The sequence below is a fragment of the Rattus norvegicus genome, chromosome 17 (genome assembly GCF_036323735.1).
Source record: "Rattus norvegicus strain BN/NHsdMcwi chromosome 17, GRCr8, whole genome shotgun sequence".
NCBI lineage: Eukaryota > Metazoa > Chordata > Mammalia > Rodentia > Muridae > Rattus > Rattus norvegicus.
The window spans coordinates 49,010,053-49,034,563 of record NC_086035.1 but is presented as its reverse complement, the minus strand read 5'-3'; the positions used below and the strand labels follow the sequence as shown (position 1 = coordinate 49,034,563).

Genomic DNA, 24,511 nt, shown 5'->3' with positions numbered 1-24,511 from the left:
TGATATTAAAAGAAAAGAAGAAGACTAATGAGATATAGTTTCTCCCTGTAAAGCTTTCAAGGTCCTACTGGAGAGACAAGTAGTGAATAAATATTCTCAGTGCACTCTGAGAAGTTGGTGAAACCTAGATTAAGAGTAGAACTCTGCTTGATGAGGAAGCCAGGGGTCTGCTTAATTCATGTTGAGTCCCTGCCACTTAAATTATATGAAGAGCCCATATCCACACAGCACTTTCTGAAGTCACCGTGACTTGTTTATGTACATCTTCCCTGCTCGGTTTCTCTGGGTGGCCATTAGGTCTAGTTCCTGTCCCTGCCAGCACCTCACCCAGTGACGAGCATGTATGTGGTGCATATGAGCAGATGCAAGATTGATTATATTTCTAAATTTTCTTTTTAAGCTTTCTTGAGAACTTCATACATGAGTATCATATGTAAGTATCACATCTACATTACACCCCTGCAACTCCTCCTCTGTTTGCTGCTGTAAATGTGTGGCCCAGGCTAGTCTCGAACTTGTGATTTTTTTGCCTTACCTTTTCACTATTTTCTACTAGCAGGCACCACCAAAACTAGCTAAATCATCTTCATACCAATACCAGGAAGCAATACTTATTACATAAACTTAAACCCAAATGTATCTATCCTTAGTATAAATCTGCTAGACTTGGTCACATATCATGGTATTGAATGTTCCAGCTAAGACTAGGGCCTTTACTATTTTGCAATCAGCCTCGTGTCTTCTGAACAGGGAAAGGTAGTCAGATGGTGAGGACACCCAGCCCTCTATGTTCACAGACATGGCATCCACATAAGGAATCTAAACTCTTAGGCCATGGAGGGTTGTCTCTGTGCTGAGTATATACAGCTTCCTTCTTATCTTTAGTCTATAAACAGTATGTTAGGAAAGCTCCTGACAGCACTGATGTTCTATTAGGGATAGTACCTCATTTGCAAGTGATTTGCAGTAGAGGGGAGGATATAGGTAGTAGGCGTTTGCAAACACTATGCCATTTTATGTAAGAAATTCAGATCTTCAAATTTGAGAATCTTCAAACTAATCCCTCACAGACACTAAAAGAGGGTTTTATGGATAGCTAAGTATTGACCAGTGAGCCCCTACAGGGGCTCTGCCCTGCCACCATCTATCTGCAGAGGGGCATCCCCAGTGTTGGATACCGACTCTTTGTGGAGGATGTGCTGAGTCAACCACGCAATGGCTTGCTTGACACCAGGACTTCTTTATGGAGCCAGACTTTTCTTTCCCACTCCATTTCCTCTGTGTTTGCACCTAAGCAGACTGCTTTTAAAGTTTATTAAATCTCCCTTCCAGTGGGACAAGTTCTTCACTTTCATTTGTCACTATTTAATAATGAATTCAGAACAGGCTGAGAGATTTAAACCAGCACATATTAGGTTTTTACCCTCAAGATGAGACCAAAGGCACTTCATCTACTCCTTCCTGATGTCTGATCACCACGTCACAAGAGTCTTCTTTATTTGGGCCTGCTATGTTCCTCTTCTCCTTCATTTCCCCACAAATGTTTATTAAATTGACAACAAGAAACATACAGATGAATTAAGGGAACCCCAGTGATCAGCTGTTGTGACACACAAACGGAGTAGCATAGTAGTCAATGGCTCCCTCTCCTGGGCCTTAAACAGGAAGGGAAACAGAGTCGGTGATGGACCTCACACAGGCTGCAAGCAGCTGTAGTACCTGCCAACAGGAGAGCTGTGCAGACCATGACACAAATATAAAATAAGGAAATGACAAAAAATAAGGAATTCTTCACTATTTTTAATCACCCTGTATTTTGGCACCATGACTGTGTGTGAGGAGGAACGGAGGTGATGGTTGCTCGGCAGGGTAAAGGTACATCCTGAGCAAGCAGGAGGTCAGGAATCCCAGACACCCATATAAAAAGTGGGTGTGGCAGTTCATGTTAGTAACTCCAAGGCTAACAGGAACAGTGCAGACACAGGTGGAGTCCTGGGAATCACTTGACCAGCCATCCTAGCCAAGTCTTGAACTCTGTGAGAAACCATGTTCCAGTAAATATCCTAACTAGGGGGATCTTAGCAAAATGTGATCATTATTCCTCCTCCCCCATTACCAGGCAGCCATAGTTTAAAGACAACAAAACCCAAAACTCCCAGTAGCTCTCATCAATGTACTTTCCAGCTGGGAGTGTTCTTTGTAAATTCAAAAGGCCTTGCAAAGACTGCTTCGGCCCATGCTGACAGTGTCTCTATGAGATTCGTGAGCGGGAATTAGAGGACCAAAATGGAATGAGCTTGCTAAAAATATGCTACCTTTTTACCCCAACCTTAATAAGGAAAAAGTATAAAGTACCCTCCCATACCCTCCCTACACACATTCATAATGACTTGCCTGACCTGTCAGTTTATTTAAAGCTGTGGATTAAATGTTATTCTCTAATGTGACTGGCACGGTTCCTCTTTGCCTGAGGCTGATTCTATCAGATGCTGGTGAAAATAGCTTTCTCTTGCCCACTGGGGCCTTCAATTAACTAGTCAGCAAATTTAGCCTGATTGCCCATGTTAATTTGGCTCCCTGTTTCAGTGGGGCAAAGTGGTTTGTCACACAGCTACATGACTCCTGATCATACTAGCACAAGGGGAGCTAGTTCTCAACCTCTGCTCTCCAGCTTCCTCCATGAATGAGCTTCCTGCAGAGACTACAGAGACAACAGGGAGGAGCATGTGCTTCCCAGGTCCAGGTCGTTGTTCTTCTGTGAACCTAGCACTGATTGATTTTTACATGAATCACTGGTTGAAAGGTTTACTATTTTTACCACCTATAAAAATGTGTTAAACCTTACATTAAAAGATCTTCACAGGAAGGGCAGAGCAGCTGTTGACATTACCCACCTTAGTCTTCAGAACTGGACATCTCTGTATTATCATCTGCATGGAACGCATTAGGTTCAGTCATTATATAATGAATTATTTTGGTTATTTTGGTTGTAACACCCAAGGTCCTCAGAGATCTCAGTCCGGATGATGACAGCATGCTTGAAGCTGTTACGCTTTCTCTGAAGCAAAAACCAGTCCGTGGGAGAGCTAAACAGCAGCCCCGTTCTATTTTGGTCTCATGGAACACTTGAAAAATCACCTGTGATACTCTCACAGTTGTGTATCCTCAGCCCTTCCTGCACTCTGTCAGCCATAGTTTGCCTGCTCTGCACACATTGAATGGCTGCTCTGCTCTAATCACATATTTGGAGACTGTTGCCCAAGGAACTGTGAGCTCCTTGGGAAAACGTTGGCCACATTTGTGAAAGCATTCCTCATTGAAGTCACCAGATCCCTTCAACATGAGCTCTGTGGCTACCTTAGAGAAAAACAGCCCAGGAAACAGGCTATGACCCTAGTAAAGGTGACATCTGAGGAAATTGCACAAACAGGCTGGAGCAGCCACTTCCTTGGCTATAGCTGCTTGCTCTTGGTGCCTGACTGCTCTTGGCAAGAACACTGATGTCCTCTGCATTTTAGTGGACTGTCAGGCAGTAGCAGTAGGACTCAAGTCCTCAGCTGGTATCTGTGTGTCACACTAAGCAGTCACGCAGAGGGCAGAAGCAGCCCCACTAGCTTTCCCTGACAAGGCAGTCCTCTTACTTGTCTCATCTCTCCTCTTTGTTCAAGTCCAGGTGTAAATTAGCCTCCTGGAAGGAACTGGAAAAAGAGAACCCATTTCTTGAACCCATTCTAGAATCAAAGTCTTGAGGGTCAAGCCAGACAAAACTCATCCTAATTTCTGTTTTTCTCTGATGGTTGGAAACTGCTGACTTTGGGGCTTTCTTCTAGATTCTTTCTTTTGACCATTTGATGAGCCCTCAAAACATAAAGGAAACAGATGTTTTCCCCAGTAACTACTCCATGACTGGACTGCTCCATGTTCTGGAGACAGAGTTATAAGTGAAGAAGATAAGTAGTCTTCACATGATGCAAGCAGTACTGTGATAGGGGATGTAAGCTCAAATCCCAGCTTTGCAGGAAGGCATATCAGCCCTGTCTTCTCAGGCAGAACTAAAGAACAGGTGTTAAAAGGAAGATGTAAAGAGCAAAGGGAAAGAGAATAGGAAGGAATGTAGAAGAGTGAAAGTCAAGGTGCTGAGCAACCCTTGGTGTTGAACGGTCATGGAGTTCACATGTGGGACCCAGCAAAGAAGGGAAGATGAAAGATGCATTAGCTTCCTTTCTGTTGCTGTGATAAAGTTCTGTAGCAAAAGCAATTTATGGCTGAAAGGCTTCTTTTGGTTCACAGTTCTAGACTGCAGTCCATCACATCTAGAAAATCACAAGCACTTAAGGGAAATGGTCACAGCACATCCCTAATCAGAAACAGAGAGCACCCATTTCTGCACGCCAGTGTTCAGTTCATTTTCTGAATCTGTATATTCTGCCTAGATATTTTCTGCCTCTCATAGTGGATGGGTCATCTCACTTTAATTAATATAATCAAGATAATCCCCCAAGGACAGGTCTAGGAGCCTGTGATTTTAGCCTTCCATTCAATTGACAATAATATGACAGCCAGTGACACATTGACTATCCAGTCTACACACCAAAGGTAATACTCAGTCACTGTAGCTTTTAACAAGTGATTGACTTGACTTTATATTTTTAAAGGAGGTGGAAATTGGGAGGAGAGGCTGGAAAGGACAGACAAGTTCAAAGTCTACTGGTCAAACCAGGGTAGGCATATGGGCAACAGTTCTGGAAAGGTCAGCATAAACACTGTGAAATTAACAGAAGGAATGGTCAGAAGGCAGTCAGCATCTCACTACACTTCACTTGGCAGCCGTGACCCTAGAGCAACATTTCCAGCTTTTTGTGAGCAGGGGGCCACCTAAGCCCTAATGGTTCCATGTTTTATAACCATTGGTTCAGAATTCACCATTGGGTTTACTTGACAGTCATGAGTACAGGTATCTGTTCCCTAGAGAACAGACTTATGGATGAATGAGATCCCAGAACTCTAACTGGAAACATAGTAACACCATTATGAAGATTTAGTCTCCAGAAAATGGTCATTTTCCTAGCTCATGATCCTTAGCTTTTTAGTAGACTATACGAAGTAACTATTATACTATGAACTGGTGTGTTCAGAGAAAGAAACCCAAGAGCCTCTCTGTACTTATCAACATGGACTGGCTTGTGGTTATAAATTAGGCCTTGTTGCTCCTTCAGGTAGACATGGTAGAGGCAGGGTTCTCAGAGCACCATGAGGAGGAACACAATGAAGAAGTGGAGACAAAGTATAGTTAATGATACCAAAGGAAATCATATCATTTGTGAGATGTTGAAGAGCATTTTTGCATTTATCAGTGACACAATTGTTTCTGATTCATCTGAAGTAATTGAGAACACACAATGAAATCATGAGAGGCCAGAGTTTGACACCAGGCCTCTGTTACTTCAAGGCATTCCTCTTTATTCACAATAAGCCTGGCCCACACAGCTTTCATCAAGCCAGGCCTCATACCAGAGGTATAGAATGGCCATACCGTGCAAGATGTTTGGCAGAAGGGTGTAGAAACAGGCCACAGAATCTGCTAAAGCCCTGAAACCACTCAGAGTGACAGTGGGCACACTGTAGAATCTTTCTGAACCAATTTTTGTCAATGCAACCCAAATATAATGGTGAGCTGCCATCTAGGTCCTATGAATACATAGAGTCCTCACATGAGGTGTGCATGTCTGCAGGCTGAAAGGGAGATTATATTTTCTGTTCAAGCTACCTTTTAAATTTTAATTCAGAAGGAGCTTCATAAGATATGATCCTCGATGGTCAGCATTTCCTAAATCTGATTACAGATGTTGTCTTATGTCAGCTTGACATAAGCTAAAGTCATTGGGGAGCAGGGAGCCATAATAGAGAATGCCTTTATAACATTGGCCTATATGCAAGCCTATAGGACATTTTCTTAATTAGTGGTTGATGGGAGCTACCCAGCCTATTGCTGGTGGGGTTGGTCGCCTTGGCTTCTATAAGAAAGCAGGCTGAGCAAGCCATGTGTAGTAAGCCAATAAGCACTGCACATCAGATTTGACTAGTTATGCATTTAGTAAAGAACTCATTGTTTCCAAGCAAATATTCAACCGTGGTATATAAAGAAATGTGAATTTAAAAGTCATTTCCCTTTTTAAATTTAAATTTGATTTTATGTGCACATGTATATGCGCCTGCACGTATGTTTGTGTACCACTTATATCACTGATGCCCACAGAGTCCAGAGAGCATTGGCCTCCCAAAACTAGGGTTACAGATGGTTGTGGGACACTTGGTGAGTTCTAGGAAATAAACCCAAGCCCAATAGAAAACCAGCCATTTTTCTTAATCACTAGCTATTTCTGCAGTCTAACTATCTTCTTATTAAAATAGTCAACTCTATTCATCGTTCCCCTTGTCTCCTTCTGTCTGTCTTCTTCAGCCCATAGGCGTCTACCAGATGTTTGTCGGGGGTCTGGCTGCAAATAGTAAGAGTCCCATTCATATCAACTTAAGAAAATAGAATGTATATCAACTTAAGAAGAAAAAAATTTTTCTTAAGAAAAGAATATTGATTAATGTACCAAAAATACCAAAATGTAAATTTAGACAGATTTCAGATTGTACAAAGCATAACCTCCATCAATACTCTCTACAATCAGAGGTCTACCTTTTACCTGATTCTGTTACATTTTCTCTATGTCCCATATCCTCTATATTAAGGGGCATGTTCTTAGTCTCAACTTGAGAATGAGCAGCCTTTGACTATATCACAAGTTAAATTGGGACAATCTCAACAAGGGTGCTGATGGAACAGTTTGGATCACATGATCACTCATGAGCCCTAGCATGAATCTTAGCAGCTATGATGTGGATACTCCCATCTTTTGGGACTCTTCCTTAAATACATGGAGTGGGAAAATCACCTTAGCTCTCTGAACTTTCAGTTTTTCATTTGTTAAACGAAGGGGATAGAGCGAGCTCCACACTATCTCAGTTTTGTCCTGATACTATTTAAAATACCACTTCTTTATTTTAATTATTGCACCATTCTCTTGCATGTCCCATCATCCTACCAGAAGAGCAAATAACACCGGGTTTCACTCCAAGGCTCGATAAACGGGCAGCTGGTAACCCCCAATGGCAAAGCATATAATTCAGTCTTGACCAAATTTAGCCATTGAATATGCTTCACAGCATGAAATGTTTAGAATTTTAAAATTTGTCAAGCATCCCAAATTGACAATTATGCCTGATTAGAAAAGCCAACGCAGTTGAAGGTCAGCTGGAAAGTGTCCTATCTTGTTACACTTGGAGCATGGAACGATGCTTAAGTAGTCAGTTCTGATTTAGTTGTAGCCCAGGTTCAGAATCGCTAATGTATGGAGGTGTTCTAGGTTATTTGTCTGAGTATACACCAGTGGAACACCCATTGTTCCTCCAAAGATCATCTCAAGTGTATTTGAATACAATGTCTCCTGTCTGTCAGTACAGTGTAAATGTCTCTTCTCCCCACACGTCTGTTGTGATGATCTGGTGCCTTCTTTCCATCTCTCATTAGACCAGTAGCTCACAGAAGGCAGAGTCTGCATCTGATTCATATTTCTTCAGCATAAATTCAGTATTATAGTCATCATACTTGGTCCCTGAGGATGCTTCTAGGTGTATGTTAGGCAAGTTATCAATCTTCCCTCAGTTCCTTTATGTGTACAATACTCATATCCTGTTCTTCTCTATTAGAGAGAGGATTAAATGAGATGATGCATAGCAAAAGTACTTGGTACCAAATTTATCATGAAGCAGACACATATAGGTTGTTTTATTCTGTTTTAAATGTCTGAACAGCACTCAGAAACAGTAAAGAGGCAGTAGAGTTCTACAAACTTGAAATTAAATCTCAGCCTATCCGCATACCAACTGACTGTGATTCTAAGCTAATTTATTAATGTTCTGTAGCTTCAGTTCCTCATAGAATAGAAATGCTGGTCATATCTGCTTGTAGATTTAAGTGGGGAAATAATAGAAAGGGCAAACACACACACAGACACACACACACACACACCACATAAAGTATCTACTAGGCCACTGGGTACTTGGTACAGAGCCAATAAAGGGTAACATTTGTAATAAAGGTTCTCATTTGTAATGAGCGATGAAGAGTAGCAATGAGATTACAAGCCCTTTGGATACCTCTGACCTTTTTTTTTCTTTATGTATTTTGATGAAGATGAGTCTACATTCATAGAGGCAATGGTTAATGGCCCCATGTGGACCTGTCTAGAGGCATAAATTACCATGTCCTTATTTTCTTGAAGTTTCCAGTGGGATATATCTGTTGTAATATAACAAACCCTCTGCCTAGTGGCTGACTCAAAGAGAAAGAGCTTGTGCCCATTTCCAAATGCATATCCAAATCCTTAATGTGTATGAACACTTAGGCCCTAACGACAGGAGAAAGAGATCTGGAAGGTGTATCTCTATATCCATTTGAATTGGTGCCAGCCAAACCTCACAGTTAATTTTATCACAGCAATTTTCTCCTGGAAGAAATAATTAATATGCAGGCTTTTAGCTGTGGTTTGGCCTTTGCTGCTTTCTGACTTTCGAGTTTGTGCTGTTTATATTGCCATATCAGTAGCTGTCACATAATATACAGAGCGACTAGGCATTCTCTCCTGCCCTTCACTTCAACTTAGTCTATTTTCTTCCTCGTGGTTCCCACGGTGCAAGAAAAAAAAATAGAAGTATACATAATGAAAGTTTATGTTTTCAGAGAGCACACTCAAGGTTGGAGCTGAGAGGTCACGCTGTGCACCCAGGGAGCAGGGAGCTTTTAACAAGGTAGTCATTTCTGAACAGGAAAGATTGGCCCCAGGAATGTAAAGCTCTTGTTTTCCTTGACAGGTAATGCAGGTGGTGAAGGAGCAGGTTATGAGAGCGCTTACAACCAAGCCTAGCTCCCTGGACCAGTTCAAGAGCAAGCTGCAAAACCTGAGCTACACTGAGATCCTGAAAATCCGCCAGTCTGAGAGGATGAACCAGGAAGATTTCCAGTCTCGCCCGATTTTGTAAGTTACCCACATCTGATCGCGGTCTCTGCTACAGCCCCCTAGTGATTTGGTGCTGTAACAGCAGGGACAGGCTGTAAGCTCCTTCGACCTTAGGATGTGCGCAAGAGACCTTCCAAAAAAAAAAAAAATAGCGTTTAAGGGACGTCTGGCTACAACCAGAATGTAAAGTGAATAACTAAATGAAATAATAATTTTTAAAAATGGAGGCCTTCCAGTAACTCCTTGAAGTGGGACTTGTGGGGTTGGCAGCTGTGATCCCTCAGGGATCTGTAGCCAAAATACACTTGACTTCTTTCACATTTAGAACCTAAAAAGGGATATGCGCAAAGGATGTCTTTTGTTTTCTCATGTAAAACTGTATTTCACACAGGTAACTCTTAAGTGGCAAAATATCATGCTATCCAGAGATAGGTACACTAGTTATTAAAGAATTGGGAACTCTAAGGTAGCATAAGTTCCAGTGAGAGCAGTGGAGGGAAAGGGGGAACAACCCTCCCCGGCCCCAAGCGTAGGCCAGTGGTTAGCATCAGAGCATCTCCTGTCACCTTTATGACTGTAAATCTACAGGCTCCCAGTGGGAAGACAGCAGGGGCCCCCTTTATTTATAGGACTTTGCATTAAATGTCACTTGCAACCATTTCAAAACTTCATGTATCTCCATCTCTAAAATGCTCTGAATCTGGAAAATAAGAACTCTTTTGTTCACCTCATCTCTTCTGAGACCTGGCCTGTTTTTCTTTGCTAAGAACCGGATTAGATTCATCACCTTTGTATTTTATAGAAAAGGACAGAGGAGTAACGGTGGGAAGCAGGGAAGGGATTTGACAGTTATTTCTCTTTTGTAACAAGAAGACTAGAAGTGACTTCCTCTGAGCTTTCCTATGTATTATCTACTGTTCTCTTTCTCTCCCTCTCCCTACCTCTCTCTGTGGGGTGTGTGTGTGTGTGTGTGTGTGTGTGTGTGTGTGTGTGTGTGTGTTCTTTGCTTGAATAATCTGATAATTTTTATGGCTGACAATTGTTAAAACACCCTTTATTCTAGTTCATTTCCTTACTTCACTTGAGGTAGGCAAGTGTTATTCCCAAAGAGGGAGAAGACACCTAGGGAAGAAGCTAGCCTTGAACCTGCTGAACCCTCAGCTACTCCATCAACCACACCTTCAGACTGGGTCTGCATGTGCAAGACTGAGAGTAAGTTAAGAAAGTATACGGGTTAGAAAGGACAGTAGTCAAGTTGTAACATGTATGATTTGCTTTCAGGTCTTAAATTCCTCCGGAAACTGTACATTCCAACTGTAGAGTTCAGTGGACATGAACTTCATCAATAGGGACCAGAAAATGCTTCTAAGGGACTTGGCTCATGTCATTATAAAACATAAGACATACCATACATGTAATACTGGTCCTTATAAGAGACACAACTGGGTTGTTTGTTTGTTTTGTTTTTTGTTCCTCAGCCAGGAGATAGTTACAGTCAGAAAGACCAAACACAGAACCATTGGAGTCAGTAGCTAGATCTTGAGAAATGCAGTTGCGCACTCACAAGGAGGACCGATGGTGCCACACCCTTTCAGGACCCACCTTCACAAAATGCTGACTTTTCAGTTATCTGTCCTAGCCAGTGTACAAACACAAGGACAGTTTATTATTCTCTGACAATTCTTAAAACCTAAATGGAGAATTGAACAGTTGATTAAGTGAAGGTCGAGTGGCTCTAAATTACTACCACTTCAGCAAAGCCAAGTGAGTCTAAATCAGTGCTTGACCGTGACTGTTGGAGAGGAGAATGTCGGCTCTGCCCAGAGTGAGCACTGCTCTACTCTGCCTTTCTTTCTTTACTTGCAAAACTCTGCCTCTACACGCTGGTGGTTTTTCCCTTTATCACAAGCTCTTACCTTGATATTTCTTGAGTGAGGAGACACAATGCCAATGAAAAGATTATCTCCTTCACTGATATAACTTTGATACCACTCGTGTCTAGGAGACTGGAAAGCACCAGGTCTCACTGGAATTATTGATAAATATAACTGTAGCACAGTCATAACAAGCTGCTAGGAACCTTAGTGATTCAACAGGAAGCTGAGGGACCAGCCTGCAGCTACAGCCTCTGCTACCAGTGGTAGGAAGAAGAATGCAGTTAGAGGGATCTGTCCACTGGGCATCTGTTCTGTCTATTGCTATGATCTTCTAGATGGGAAACTTACCATGGGATTGCATGAAATGTAAGTGCTATGCACATAACTCACGATGAACAAAGTCACTCAAGGGAAGAGGAATCATTGTGCATGTCTCTTTTCTTCTTAATCATTTGAACAAATGCATATTAAGCAATCTCTCCATGGTAGGCTCAGCACAAGGTGCTAAGAAGCACTAAGGTGTCTCAGTATCCAGACTTCAAAAGATGGGGGAAGGGTAGGGCTAATCACAGACTTCTAGGTGTTATAGTAAACACAACTAAATTTCTACAAAGACCACAGGAACTGCATTCATGAAAGCTCAGTTCTTACAGTACCAAAGCTTTAGAGCTAAAAGTGCCATTAAGACTGTCTAGTTCAGGCTTTAATTTTGCTAACAGGGACAGCAGCCTGGCTAGAACATGGGTACCAGTCCACTGCTCTTCACTGGCTCTCTAGTATCTCCCCCATAGCATTCTGTCCTGTCCATGGCTGCCTGAACATCACACACAACCCATCAACAAACCTCAAGTCCAATTGTCTTGATAAAAATGGTCATGTACCCCAAGAAGAAAAAAGTAAACTCTACATGAACAAATGTTTGCTGAACAGCTACGGCTGAAGAAGCACCCCTGCCTTATTTCCTGGTTCCTGATGAATGATTTCAAAGAGTAGATACTTTTTTTGTTTGCCACTTAACAGAGAAGATAAATCTATCCTCATTATCAATACAGACTAATAAATATGAAGAGCTTAAACACTCCAGAAATAGGTCATTTAGCATTGAGTTGGAAGAAGAGACAAGACAAGGACAGAACAGTAGAACAGACAAGTAAACTGTGCTGCAACCTTGAGCTCAGGCACCAGCTCAGTTCTCAGCGAAGCCATTTGCAAGCGTGCCTTGTCACAGTCCATTCAAAGCCTGCCTTTCCCCTCTTCAAGAAAGAAAAACCATCCTGTCCTTATGCCGCTATGAAGATTCACATGACTAAGTGAATTTCACATGTATATAAAAAGGATTTCAAGCGTATTTGAAAAGCAACAAGTACATGCTCAGTTTATGCTATGCACTGACTGAATGATCATGCTTATTACAAAACACAGAACTTCACAAATTGTGGTATTAGTGGTGTATATAAATGGAAAACCCAACCCTGAGTGCATTTGTATATTTCTCACATTAGCTAAGAATATACAAGAGAAATAAATGAGGAAAAAAAACAGAAATAAGGTTGATAGACACACACACACACACACACACACACACACACACACTGTACCTTTTCTACAGCCCGGATGACCAGCCTAGTGTTTCGCTCAAAGCCTTTTCTAGTAGGTCAGTTTATATAGGTATACTATGTTCAGTGTTCAAACATCTGACAAATACTTATCAAGGCCTGATACATGCTGGACATTGTTCTTTTTGTTTATGGTTCAACAATGAATAGAACATATACAAGCCTAACCCTCATGGTATTAAATTTTAGAGGGAGTATAGATAATATACACATATAACATATGTAAGAGGACAGCAAGTTACATGGTGATAGAATAGCTTTATAGATAGGGCATCTATATAGGGCCAGATAAGAGGAATAAAATATAATTATAAAGATGGTAAAATATCTCTTTAATTGTAATGATGACATTTAAATGAAGATTCATTAGGGATTCAAGGAGCATACCAACTAGTATTTGGATGAAAGATACCCCAAGCAGAAACAATTACTTGTGCATGCATCCTGAGGTCAGAGCATATCTAGGTTCTCAGTGAACCATGAGATAATGTGGCAGGATTCAAGTGAGTGAGGACAATTGCAATAGGAGGTGATTCTGGGTAGGCATCTAGAACCATAATGGTTAGGGCTTTGCTGGAACCATTTGGGACTTTTAGTGGACAACAAACATGGAGTTCTGCATTGGACACACTGTAATGAGGCCCATTTAAAGGCAAGGAGGTCAGTGAGGGAGCTGTTTTAATAATTTAAGCAAGAGATCATAAGATTAGTTTTTACTCTTCATTAGTTATATTTTGAAGAGAAGGGAAATGGTATTTCCTGGTAGATTAAATGTAGTTGTAGAAAGAGAAAACTCAGAGAAGAGCTTTAGATTTGGGACCTAAACCACTAAAGGGCAGCATTCGGGATGGATAATTTGAACAAGGAACCAGGGTTTCTTCTCTGAACATACCAGGCTATGGAACATCCAAGATGGATGATCAGGCAGATGAGTTTGAGGTCAGTAGATGGGTCTAGGTTAGAAATACTAATTTGAAAACTGTCAGAATAAAATTGGCACTTAAATCCATGAGTCTGTTTAGTTGAAGAACCGACTAAGACTGGGACTGGACCCTGAAGATCTCTACAACGGAGACAGAAAAAGATCAGTTTCTAGGAAACTGCCATTCTCACTCAGCCCAATGCTTCTGACTCAATCAGGGGTCCTTGAACGATAGATCTTGGGCCAAGTCTACCCACTGCCACTTTCTGTACATGAGTTTGATTAAAATTCATCCATATTCACTCATTTTTCTATTAGCCTAAAAACCCACAAAGCTTAAAACATTGACTTTCTGATGCTTTAAAGAAAACATTTAGCAAACCATGTTCTAGATGGCCAGTGGGGAATAGTAGTATCTCAGCTGGGTAGACAGAAAGCTAAGAGTTAACCTCAGTCTAGAGGTGTTGTGTCTTCCAAATACTGCACTCATCTTGCTGAGCCTAAATTAGAATTGTATTCTAGAGAAGGTTCTAGAATGAACTGCTGCACACACACACTCATTTATCCTCCCTGGGCTTTGGATGAATATATGGCTACTGAATCTATTTTCAAGAAAATGAAAAAGTTAAAAAAATTTTAACCTATTTCCCTCTGCCCAATCAATTTTAGAGCTTCATTTGAGGAAGGGAGAGGCAGGGAGGGGCGTGCAGGGGGGAGGGGACTGACTCTTTTTTAAGTTCCCTTGGAGAGATATGGATTTAGTTCTTCTTTTAGTGCATATACTGGATATTGATTGATGTGTTCCAAACTCTTTTCTCTTGTGCTCTCTCCATCCCTAGAGGATGTCTTTCCCCCTTTGCTCAGTTGCCCAGACTTAGAAGTCTAAAGCAGTGGTTTATCACCATGAACATGCCTATGCAGTCTTCAACTTCTCCATTCCTTGTAGTGTTCATTAAAGCCGTGATTTGCTTAGTGTATTTTATAAAAGATGAGCACTAATAAGAAATAGTTAAAGTAGTGATCTGCAAGCCTGACCAGAGATCCCCAGAGGCCTGTGGATGGAGGGCCTTGCAAACGCTCCAAACTCTATCATTAGTGTAGCATTTCCATACAGCACATGATTCCAAGGATATGTCAGCTCCCAAATGTGTATTGTTGTCCTAATGACTTTTCCCATGGCTGTGACAAAATATCCTGGCAAAAGCAAGTTAAAGGGACTCATGTTGGCTCTTAGGTGAAAGTTAATGTACAGTGGGCCAGAGAAGTTACAGCAGTGGGAGTTTTGTAGAAGAAAAAGAATGCTTGTGCACAGCTCACTGTTTTGTTGTTGTTGTTGTTGTTGTTGTTGTTGTTGTTGTTGTTGTTGTTGTTGTTTTAATACAGTCTGGGATCTCAGCCCAGGGAATTATACCACCCATAGTTATCAGGTCTTCCTACCTATATTAACCTAATCATGATAATCTCTTACAACTATACCCAGAAACCTATCTACCAGGTTTTGTTAAGTTGAAAATTAAGTTTAACTACCATATTTGTTCTTATGTTACTTTTCCAAAAACACACTCTTTAGTTATTTTATGCATATAAGTATTTTGCCTGCATGCATGTGTATACTCTATATACATGCCAGCTGCCCACAGTGGCCAGAAGAGGTCACCAGATCTTCTGAAACTAGAGTTACAGACAGTTGTGAGTCAGGTGGGTGCTAGGAACCAAACCGTTCCTCTGCAAGAGCAACAAGTGTTCACAGCTGCTGAGCCATCTCTCCTCCCCACTTCCTTTTCTCTGTCACTCATTATCACAAGAAAGACCTGAGTCTGAATGATGTTCTATCCTTAACCTTTCTGAGGAGTTTTTACATCTATAGGATAGAAATGGTGATATTAAGTACTCATCTGCCAAATTCATTTTAATCTGGGGGAAGTGAAATGAGATAAAATTACACAATGTACTTCCAGTCTTGTGAGTATTTGAGGAGCACAAGTGCCTACCCCACCTGCAAATCAAGAACAGGTGAAAACAGATGTCCTGCCCAATACCAGGCAAAGTACAGAATCAAGGTCAAATCTGATGAATGTGTAAGCCGTGAGTGCCTGTCATAATAGTCATTTAGAGTGTTTAGCTAAGCAAAAGAGAGGTGATCACCAAGGTATATTCAGCAATGTGTTTATTACTGTTCAATGTTTATAAAGACTTAATGCTAACACTGTCTCCTTTGGGAGTCATAGCATTTTCTCAAAAAAAGATTCTAATCTCCATTCATGCTTAAGAAATTGAGACTCAAATGAGCTATGTAAAACACTAGTTATAGACTTGGCCTAGACTGGACCCTGGTTTTCTGACAACTGGATCCATGTTATAGGCAATATTTTTAATACGTCTCTGAGGGCTGAGCTCTATAGCTCCCAATACAGCTTTGATCAGAATACTGCTGACTTTACTAGCCTCAGATGCCAGGGTGCTCAAAAAGCCTTGTAAGATAGAAATCCCTTAAAGAAAGTACTGCACTCTATCATGAAAGCTTTGCACCATAGTTCATCTAAAACTAAATTACATCCTATTAGCCTGAGACATTATAAAGAATTTGAATTTATACCATCATTATCTCAATCTCTGTGGGCTAGAATCTGGGACAGTGTTGTGGTTCTCATTTGTGAGAGATTGAATGGAAAGCAAAAAAGGGGTCCTTGCACAAGATACCATTAGTATTGGTTTCTTGCAATTCCATGGTTACACTATATCCCTGCTTGGTTAGCCACAAAATTAATGTAGAGGTTTTCTGTTTTGTTTTATATTTTTGATTGTTTGTTTTGTTTTTCTATAAAACTAAGCGCATCTATTTTCTTGGACTTTTGCCTAAGCTGCATCCATTGCTTTGTAAATAAGGAATTTCTCAGAAGGCTTTGTTCTAGAGAAAAGTCACAAAAGTGGCTGGTATTTTTGTGGGTAGTCTATAAATGTCAGAGAACCCAATATTGTTATTTCAACAGGGAACCCTGACCTAAATTGTCCAAACACCACTTAGAAAAAAATCGCTAAATGATTCTCTAAAGCATGTGTTTGTGTTGGGGAAAGAAGGCCACTCATGCTCCCTGCCCATCAGCTCACAGTGGGCTGTTTATCAGGGTGCACTGTATAATATGCTGTGTTTGCTCTCCAATAGGGAACTAAAGGAGAAGATCCAGCCAGAAATCTTAGAGCTGATTAAACAGCAGCGTCTGAATCGCCTTGTGGAAGGGACCTGCTTTAGGAAACTCAATGCTCGTCGGAGACAAGGTATGGTTTAGCGAATTCCATACACAGGCAGGGACAACAGTAGCTTGCTTCTTGGTACTCACAAGAAACATAGTGTCATTCAAGGACAGCATTGTTCTTGATAGAAGAACAGCAGTATAGATCAGTTCTTGTTTTATGTGTTGGGAGAACCAAATTACAAAAGATCCATGGAGCTAAAAGGCTGTACTTTGCCATTTAGTGACACAAGGCTGCTTAATGGTGGTGCCAACAACTGGTAATGCATGCTATAATTCAACCATGTGCAAGGCTATTCTCTCAATATGTTACATACACAACCATGGATCATGTGCCACTTGACTGGGGACAACACATACAATGGTGGCCACTAGGAACATTGTGCCACCTTAGTTTTTATATAAATGTATAAATCTGGGGGAAGTGAAATGAGGTAAAATTACACAGTGTACTTCCAGTCTTGGGCGTACTTGGCGTACTTATTATAGCTACACACATTTGTATATAACAAAACAGAGGGCCCAAGAGTTAAGCAACTTGTAAAGTCCTGAGAAAGCAACAGTTTGTCATCTAAAGCTATAAGCTCTTTCTTCTAGTTTTTACTTTTTACATGTCTGTTTTGTTTATCCTTATTATATCTCTGTCTGTATGACTTATGTGTGGGTAAAGGTGTATGCATTCTATGGTGCACAAATGTAGGTCTAAGGTCAACATTTGTGAGTCTTTTCTTCACTGTATGTTCACTGAATTGAACTTATGTCAATAGGCTTTCATCCCAAATGTTTTTTCACCCATTGAGCCAGATGTTACCAGATGATGCTGAGGCATTGATATCAAATCCTTCTTTTTGTGACTCTCTCGCACCATCAGGAAATTGGCAAGCACTGTCTGGGTGGATCTTGGCCCTTGCAACATGGGTGGTTCACACTCTCAAACTTCTCACACTAATGCTGTTCCATGGCAAAGTTATTTTATTGAGGTATTAGCAAGGTGATTTAAGAATCTATTTTCAGAATCTTTCAAGTCAGATTTCTGATCTGTCTCTGATTTCTGACCTCAAAATGTCAAATCAAAAAGACAACAGTAGACCAAGCACATTAGGTAGGAAGCAGTCCCAACTGTTCCTCTGCCTTGATTGTTTTCTTGCTGCCTCTATGTGCTTCTGACTGTAAAAAGTGTTCCTATCATACTGCCCTAGAAGAAAACAGCTGGAAAACAGAACTGAGAAACAAGATTTGAAAAGAGGTGAGGAAACTGAGCAAGGTCAGCCATAAGTAGAGGCATCAACAACTGTGCTTAGATCAAATATTAGTTATGTGCTGGGAGCAACTCTGGCAGGTAGTTCTGAAACCCAATAGATGCTTTGCTCAGACACAAAGCTCACCCACTAATGACAGTAATCAATTTGTGTTTGTGCCCATCTCCCTGGCCATTTACTTTAACTGCTCTGGGCTGAGTGTTCAGTAACTGAAATATGTTAATGTTACCACTGAAAATTACACTGAAGAACTTCAGAAGGCAAACCTTCCCAGAGTAAATGTGGATTATTTGGATATAAGCCTTGAGCTTTATACTAAGCCTACGAAGAGGATTTAGGGAGCCGGGGGAACAGCAAATTGAAAGGATGAGTTAGACATGAGAAAGACTTGCACTATAAAACCAGTGGAGGAGAGAACTCAGCCTTTGAAGAATGAGGTCACTCCCTTCCTTTTCTTTGCATTCCTCATGCTGGTCTTCATATCCAGGTATATGATACTCCAACAAGACATTATACTCTAGTGCTAAGCGTTGGCTGCTCTTGTCCAACTATGTGGATTTGAATAGTTTTCAGTCAGTATAAGTATCTGTTTCTTATGATTTTTGCAATGTAGCTCCTAGGAGTCAAGCTAAAAAGAATCACTGTTCTTGTGGAAGATTGTATAAACACACACACACACACACACACAACAATAACAACAACAACAACAACAACAACAACAACAACAACAAAAACCGGTCTGAGTGACAAGACTCTCCACTCTACAATTAGCCCTATCAGTGTCTTCAGGCAAGATATCAGATGTCTGAAAACCCTACAACTTGGGAGTCTAGCACTCTGGGCTCTGAGAGCTATTAGCTATTAGCTATGTGCCCTTATCTCCTTATTGTCTCGGTGCAGTTCAATATCCAAAATATATGGATCCATAAATGTAATTTAAATCATTTTCTTTTTGTACTTGACATTGTTCAAAAGACCTAGAAGTATTGGGAATGGGAAAAGCATATAGAGACACTAAAAGCATTGACTGATGCCAGCTGAGTCCTAGTGCTTAGAGTTAAAACTTTTAAGCCACTAACTACCCTATTTGATATCCCTTTCTAGGCTGAAACAGATAGGCTCTACCAGAACTTCCTTCCAGATTTTTGTTTTAAAAAATATTTATTCTTCATTGTTGATGGACGTTCTAATGAATAAAGGTGTTAGTATGTCGCTGATGAGTTAGCAAACACCTGGACAGAGAAATGCAAATCTCATTACCAGCTCTCTGCCTCTGCTGCATGGGCTTTTCCATTGCTCCAGCCAAACACTGTGCTGAGATTTTGCACAACCAAGTAGGCTGGGCTGTAAAATTGATTGCCACTCTTTCAAGTACATGCATGTTCAGGGAGACTTCATCATAGATTGAATCTGTTACTCCCTGTGTAGGAGCCATGGCCACTTCTCTTGTCCCTTCCAACTTGTCTGACAGGGAGGAGGACACAGATGAGCAGATTCAGTAATTAAGTTCAAAGGAGAAACTTTGTAAGTTTCCAGTAACACAGAACTGGAAGTGGAAGAGATTGCAAAGCATCCTTTCCTTTGCTACATTTTGCCAGAATACAGTTGTCATTTGCCTATCACCCTATCTCATCCATAACTTTGATACTTGGACAATCTGATGCAAACAAGACAAGTCTGGGCTTTTGGAATATCTGGCCACAGTACACTTGGGAAACAGTCATATGGTACATACTAATGTAGCTTAAGTCCCAGTCTCCCCACTCCAGGCTGGACACTTCCTCTTCTGTCATGCAATGACGATGTTGCTTCCTACACCAAGTGGGTAGTTGCCAGGATTACGTAAAATCTCTTTAACACCTAACATGATGGGTTGTACATTCTTGACATATAATTTTTAAACATAGGAAGCAGACTACTATTGGATTTCTCAGGACTGCTTTTCTCTTTCTGTTGACACAGTGCAAGGCTCACCATTCTTCTCTGTCCCGTGTACTCCTGGAGGCGAGAGCAAAGATAAACTCCTAGAGGTTGTCTGTGGTACACAAATTATTGCTTCACGAGAGTCTCCAACATTTTCCTCTACTTTCTACAGTTCAGAAATCCAGCTTTCTCAGAATCGATTGCATTGAATGGTCTTGATAACCCCTGGGCTAGACACCAGAGAATCATTTCAAGAAATGATACCTTAAAGCTTACTTCTCATGAAATACGTTTGGTAACTTCTTGTCTCTAAGTGCCAACATGACTGAGTTACCTCAGAATTCTGTGCTGGATTAAACTTGTCTCCCCACTTCAGCCAGCAAGGCCTTTGTACCTCACATAACTCTCATAGTTCAGTCAGAATCCTGGAGCCAAATGGATCATTCAGGTGCAGCATCTCTATCAACCCTTCTGGGCAACAAGCTGCTTCTTTGCTGTTTTAATTACATTTCTCTTTTGGTGTTTCATGAAACCTAATCAGCTCATTCTAACAAAAAGGCAGGAACAAATAAGTATGTATTTCCAAATGAAGGAAAAACAGTTGAATTTTGGAAAAGTCATTCAATAGGTCGAATAACAGTAATCACCATCTTAGAAATGTGGAAGGGTAAGCAGTGGGGTTAGAGTGGCATGTTCTCTGACTGGAATGAATGAGTGCTCCTAGCCAGTCCTGTGGAGAATGCAGGATGTATATATAATGTATGTTTTACTCATGAAGTTAAGGCTATCACTTGCAAGTTAAGAACAGTGGTCTCTCGGGCTATAATTTTGCTAAGGTCTAAAGCTAAGTGTCAAAATGAGGTCTACAGTCAAGGTCTGTGTGATCACCCCAATATTTATTAAGACCAATCATCTTCCTGAGTGCATGAGATTCCTGGAATCATAAGCTAGGAGAGGATACAATGCCTCCAAGAAGGCAGAATTCAGTATCAAAACACAAGTCTCTGGTTTTGGAGAGTATTCAGTGAATTGAGAAGTATTTGGATGGTGGAATGGACTTAATTGCCACCCACAGGTACCATTCCCCTCTGTGAATCAACAGAGAAATTTGTGGGCCTCATCACTGGGAAAGTGACACTTCACTGTCCAGGCATTGTCCAGATCTTTGACTTGGAAACATTGAGTCTTAGGCAAGATGTGGACCTTCTGAACATAGCGATGATTTGATATAGTTCAGGGCCTCCTAGCAAAATGGAGCATCCTAATGGAAGTGCTGTAATAACACTGGTTAGGAAATGTTTCCACGTGTCTGTGACCGAAGGTTCTCAGGGTGTGCTACCAAATGGGGCTCTGCACCTAACTCTAGTCCGGCTCCTGCTTCCAAAGCAGAATTGAACAGACTCAATTCTTACGCCTATTGAACATCCAGCAAGTCACACCAATGGTAGTAACTATTACTTGATATGCTGGTCTCCTAAGATCAATAGGCATGCATGCCTGTGGCTAAGATGGTAAAATCGGGGAACGTTTAAAATTTGTTTTCTTATTGGATAAAGGAGATACAGATCATTTTCATTATTGGGGGAAGTTATTGGACAACGTTATAAAAATTTCACTTCTCAGTGATTTTTAGCTTTTAGTAATCCACATGACACTAGAAATTAATTGGACCTTTCCCAGGCTTATAGGCTTTCCTAGTTAGCACTAACTACCAGCTTGACGTAGCCTATAAACATTTGAGAGTAAAGCTTCACCTGGAGAATCACCTAGATCACACTGGTCTGTGGACATGTCTCTTACGTCTGTGGTGATTGTCCTGATTATTGATGCAGGAGAGCTCATCCCACTGTGGGCAGCACCATCGCCAAGCAGGTAAGCAGTCTTAGGCTATTTAAGAACAGTAGCTTAAGAACGAGCCTGTGGGCAAGCCAGGAAACAGTTCCTCCATGAGTACTCTCTGGCCATCAACTTTCCTCAATGATGGATTGTGACTTGGAAATGTTGAACCAATAAAGCCCAACCACCCAAACCCAGGTGGCTTTTGGTTAGAGTTATTGCAGTTCAAGAAAGAAATGAAAATGTGGGCTTTGAAGCCCTCTGATCCTTAATATGGGCAGAGAGCATGGAGGGAGGAAAAGAAGGAGAGATCAATGACAAAGGAAAGGAGAAACAAGGGAGAGACTGAAGGGCAAAATGAATAAGAACAAAGGAAAAGATTGAAGCACAACATTGTCTCCATATTTAGTTTGGAGAAGGAAAGATAACTGTTAATATATTCTAGTTTGTAATTGACTGCAAGGCCTCCACATTAGCTCTCACATCCTCCTAGATGCTAGTAAACAATCTTTGATAATGTTCTCATTGCTTCTTGCTAATTGCTTTTAATGAGGAGATCTACTCTTGTATTGCCCAAAGGGATTGAGCAACTCACTGCACCATGCTGAGTCTTAAAAGGAAAATGCACATTTTTCCCCACAAAAGAAAATGACAAATCAAGCTGCTGCTGTTGACTGACACTGATGTCTCTACCACTGTGTCATATGCTGTGCTTGTGAGCATGGGCTGCATATACAGTGGTATAACATCCCTTCCTTTGAGACAGAATTATACAATGTCATGATGGCTGTCACCCTAAGGTCTAAAGCTTCCATCCCAAAGAAAGTGCTACTCTAGCATCCTCCCACTTGATCACAAGTCAAACATGGTTTCTGTCTCTTCAGCCCTGCTTCACTGTTTTGTAAACTATCCAACACTTCTTACTTGCTGAGAAAAAGAGGAATGCATTGCTTCTATCGGGCATACAGAGACCCTTTTGCTCTTGGCCAGTATAGTAGTGGACAGTAAGGAGAACTTGCATACAGAATAAGAGAAGAACTAGCTAAAGGTAAGAAGAAAACCAGGGAAGGGTGATGTTCTGTAACACAAAGTCATTTAAGCCTCTTCAAGGAAAAAGTTCTCTTTAGTTACAAAAACAGATAGACAAGCCAGAGTTGTAGGTAGCCTCTTGTGTTTCTGATAAATAAATCTCATGTATGTGGTCGTTTTTGAAAAGTGGTAAGTAGCCAGTGTTCTGTAGTGGTTTATGAATTAAGAATGCATTACATAAGCAAGAGAAATTTCCTCTTCTTATTTTCGATTGTCTTTGTCCCTACTTCCCAGGCCTGGACACATCCTTTATGTAGTCTTTCTCTCTAATTGCCACCATGAATTGATGGAACATCTTTGTGGCATTCTGTGAGAGTCAGTCTTTCATGTCTGTCATTCATTTAATGGCTCCCTGCTATTCCTGAGGAATACTTGGCACATTGCAGACTTATTGCAAATACTCTTAAATAAATAAATTTATCATAAGTGTAAGCAGCAACACAAAAATTAATATAGTTTATAAATGAATATACACAGTGAAACCTCATGACATATTGTATTAAACTAGTTCAATCACATTTTCCTGTAAGATTAAACTGAGTATAAATGATCACTGTGTCAAATGTACTTAATGGCTATGCAGAGTACTACTGAGTCATGGGCTAGCCCCAGCTTGCAGAGAAGGTATTTCTCCAAAGAGCAGGCAGATCTTAATCAACAGAAGAACTGAGGATCCTAGTGTCACACCTCACTGGCCTCCTTCCTATTACCCATCAGTAACTTACTTAGTCCCAAAAGTTCCTCAAAGGTAACACGCCTTACAAAACATGGTCATGATAGGCCATGTAGACCAGGCCATAGGCTATGCAGTCTTTGTATGCAAAGAGGGTCACCATGCCCTATTATCTCAGGCTCTAACAGTTCTGGGATACTCAGAACATTTGATATCCTCTGGGTTTCACAATTCCTATTGTAAATTGTAGCTCAGTTCCCCCATATGCATTCTTCATTTGGAAATCCAGTACTTTTACATTTACTGATTATAGTGGCTGTGAATTACTGAGGGAATAACTTGCTTAACTCTCTTTAAAGTCCACTCAATAACTACCTGTGATTACTGTATGTATAAAATGATTTTTGAGCAGTTGTCAAGCCCAAATAAATTCATGGGCATTACATAATCTTCCTCCCCCTCCTCCTTCTCCTTCTCCTCCTTCTCCTCCTTCTCCTCCTGCTCCTCCTTCTCCTCCTGCTCCTCCTTCTCCTTCTCCTCCTTGGTGTTTTGTTTGGTTTTGGATTTCAGCAGAGTTCAGAGTCCTTTAAGTGCATAGTTGCCATGTTCTAGATACTGCCAGGGATTTTCAAACAGTTCTAAAATTCTCTTATATACTAAGACAAGAATCACAGACAATTTCCTTTTGTGGGTCAAGTTGGGCATTTTAGTTGTTCATTATGTGGCTTTTACTTCCATTTTTAAAGCTTTTTGTTGATTAAGTGAATTATGGTTAAGATAGGACTTTTTTCAGTGAAAACAATTTTATATTGAAATCTTCTTTTGTTAAAATGTAATGGACATTTTTGTCAGAGTAGTTTCAAAAAAATTTAGGACTTCAGGTACAGTAATGAAGTGATTTGACCAAGACCATAGGGTAAACCATGTGCGTGAAAAGTACCAAGAGGCAGATAGGGCACAGATGCTGTGTGCTTGCTGTGCTTGAACTAAATCTTTT

General features: G+C 40.8%; 1 protein-coding gene across 8 annotated transcripts in view; it reads left to right on the top strand.

Annotated features, from left to right (window-relative positions):
* Elmo1 (engulfment and cell motility 1) overlaps nt 1-24,511 on the top strand; it is a 536,338-nt gene that overhangs the window by 483,962 nt on the left and 27,865 nt on the right. For all 8 annotated transcript variants that reach the window (NM_001395578.1, XM_063276615.1, XM_063276610.1 and 5 more), the window contains 2 exons: nt 8,923-9,086; nt 16,647-16,759. In NM_001395578.1, coding sequence (NP_001382507.1) covers nt 8,923-9,086; nt 16,647-16,759 — 277 coding nt within the window. The remainder of the gene's footprint in view (nt 1-8,922; nt 9,087-16,646; nt 16,760-24,511) is intronic.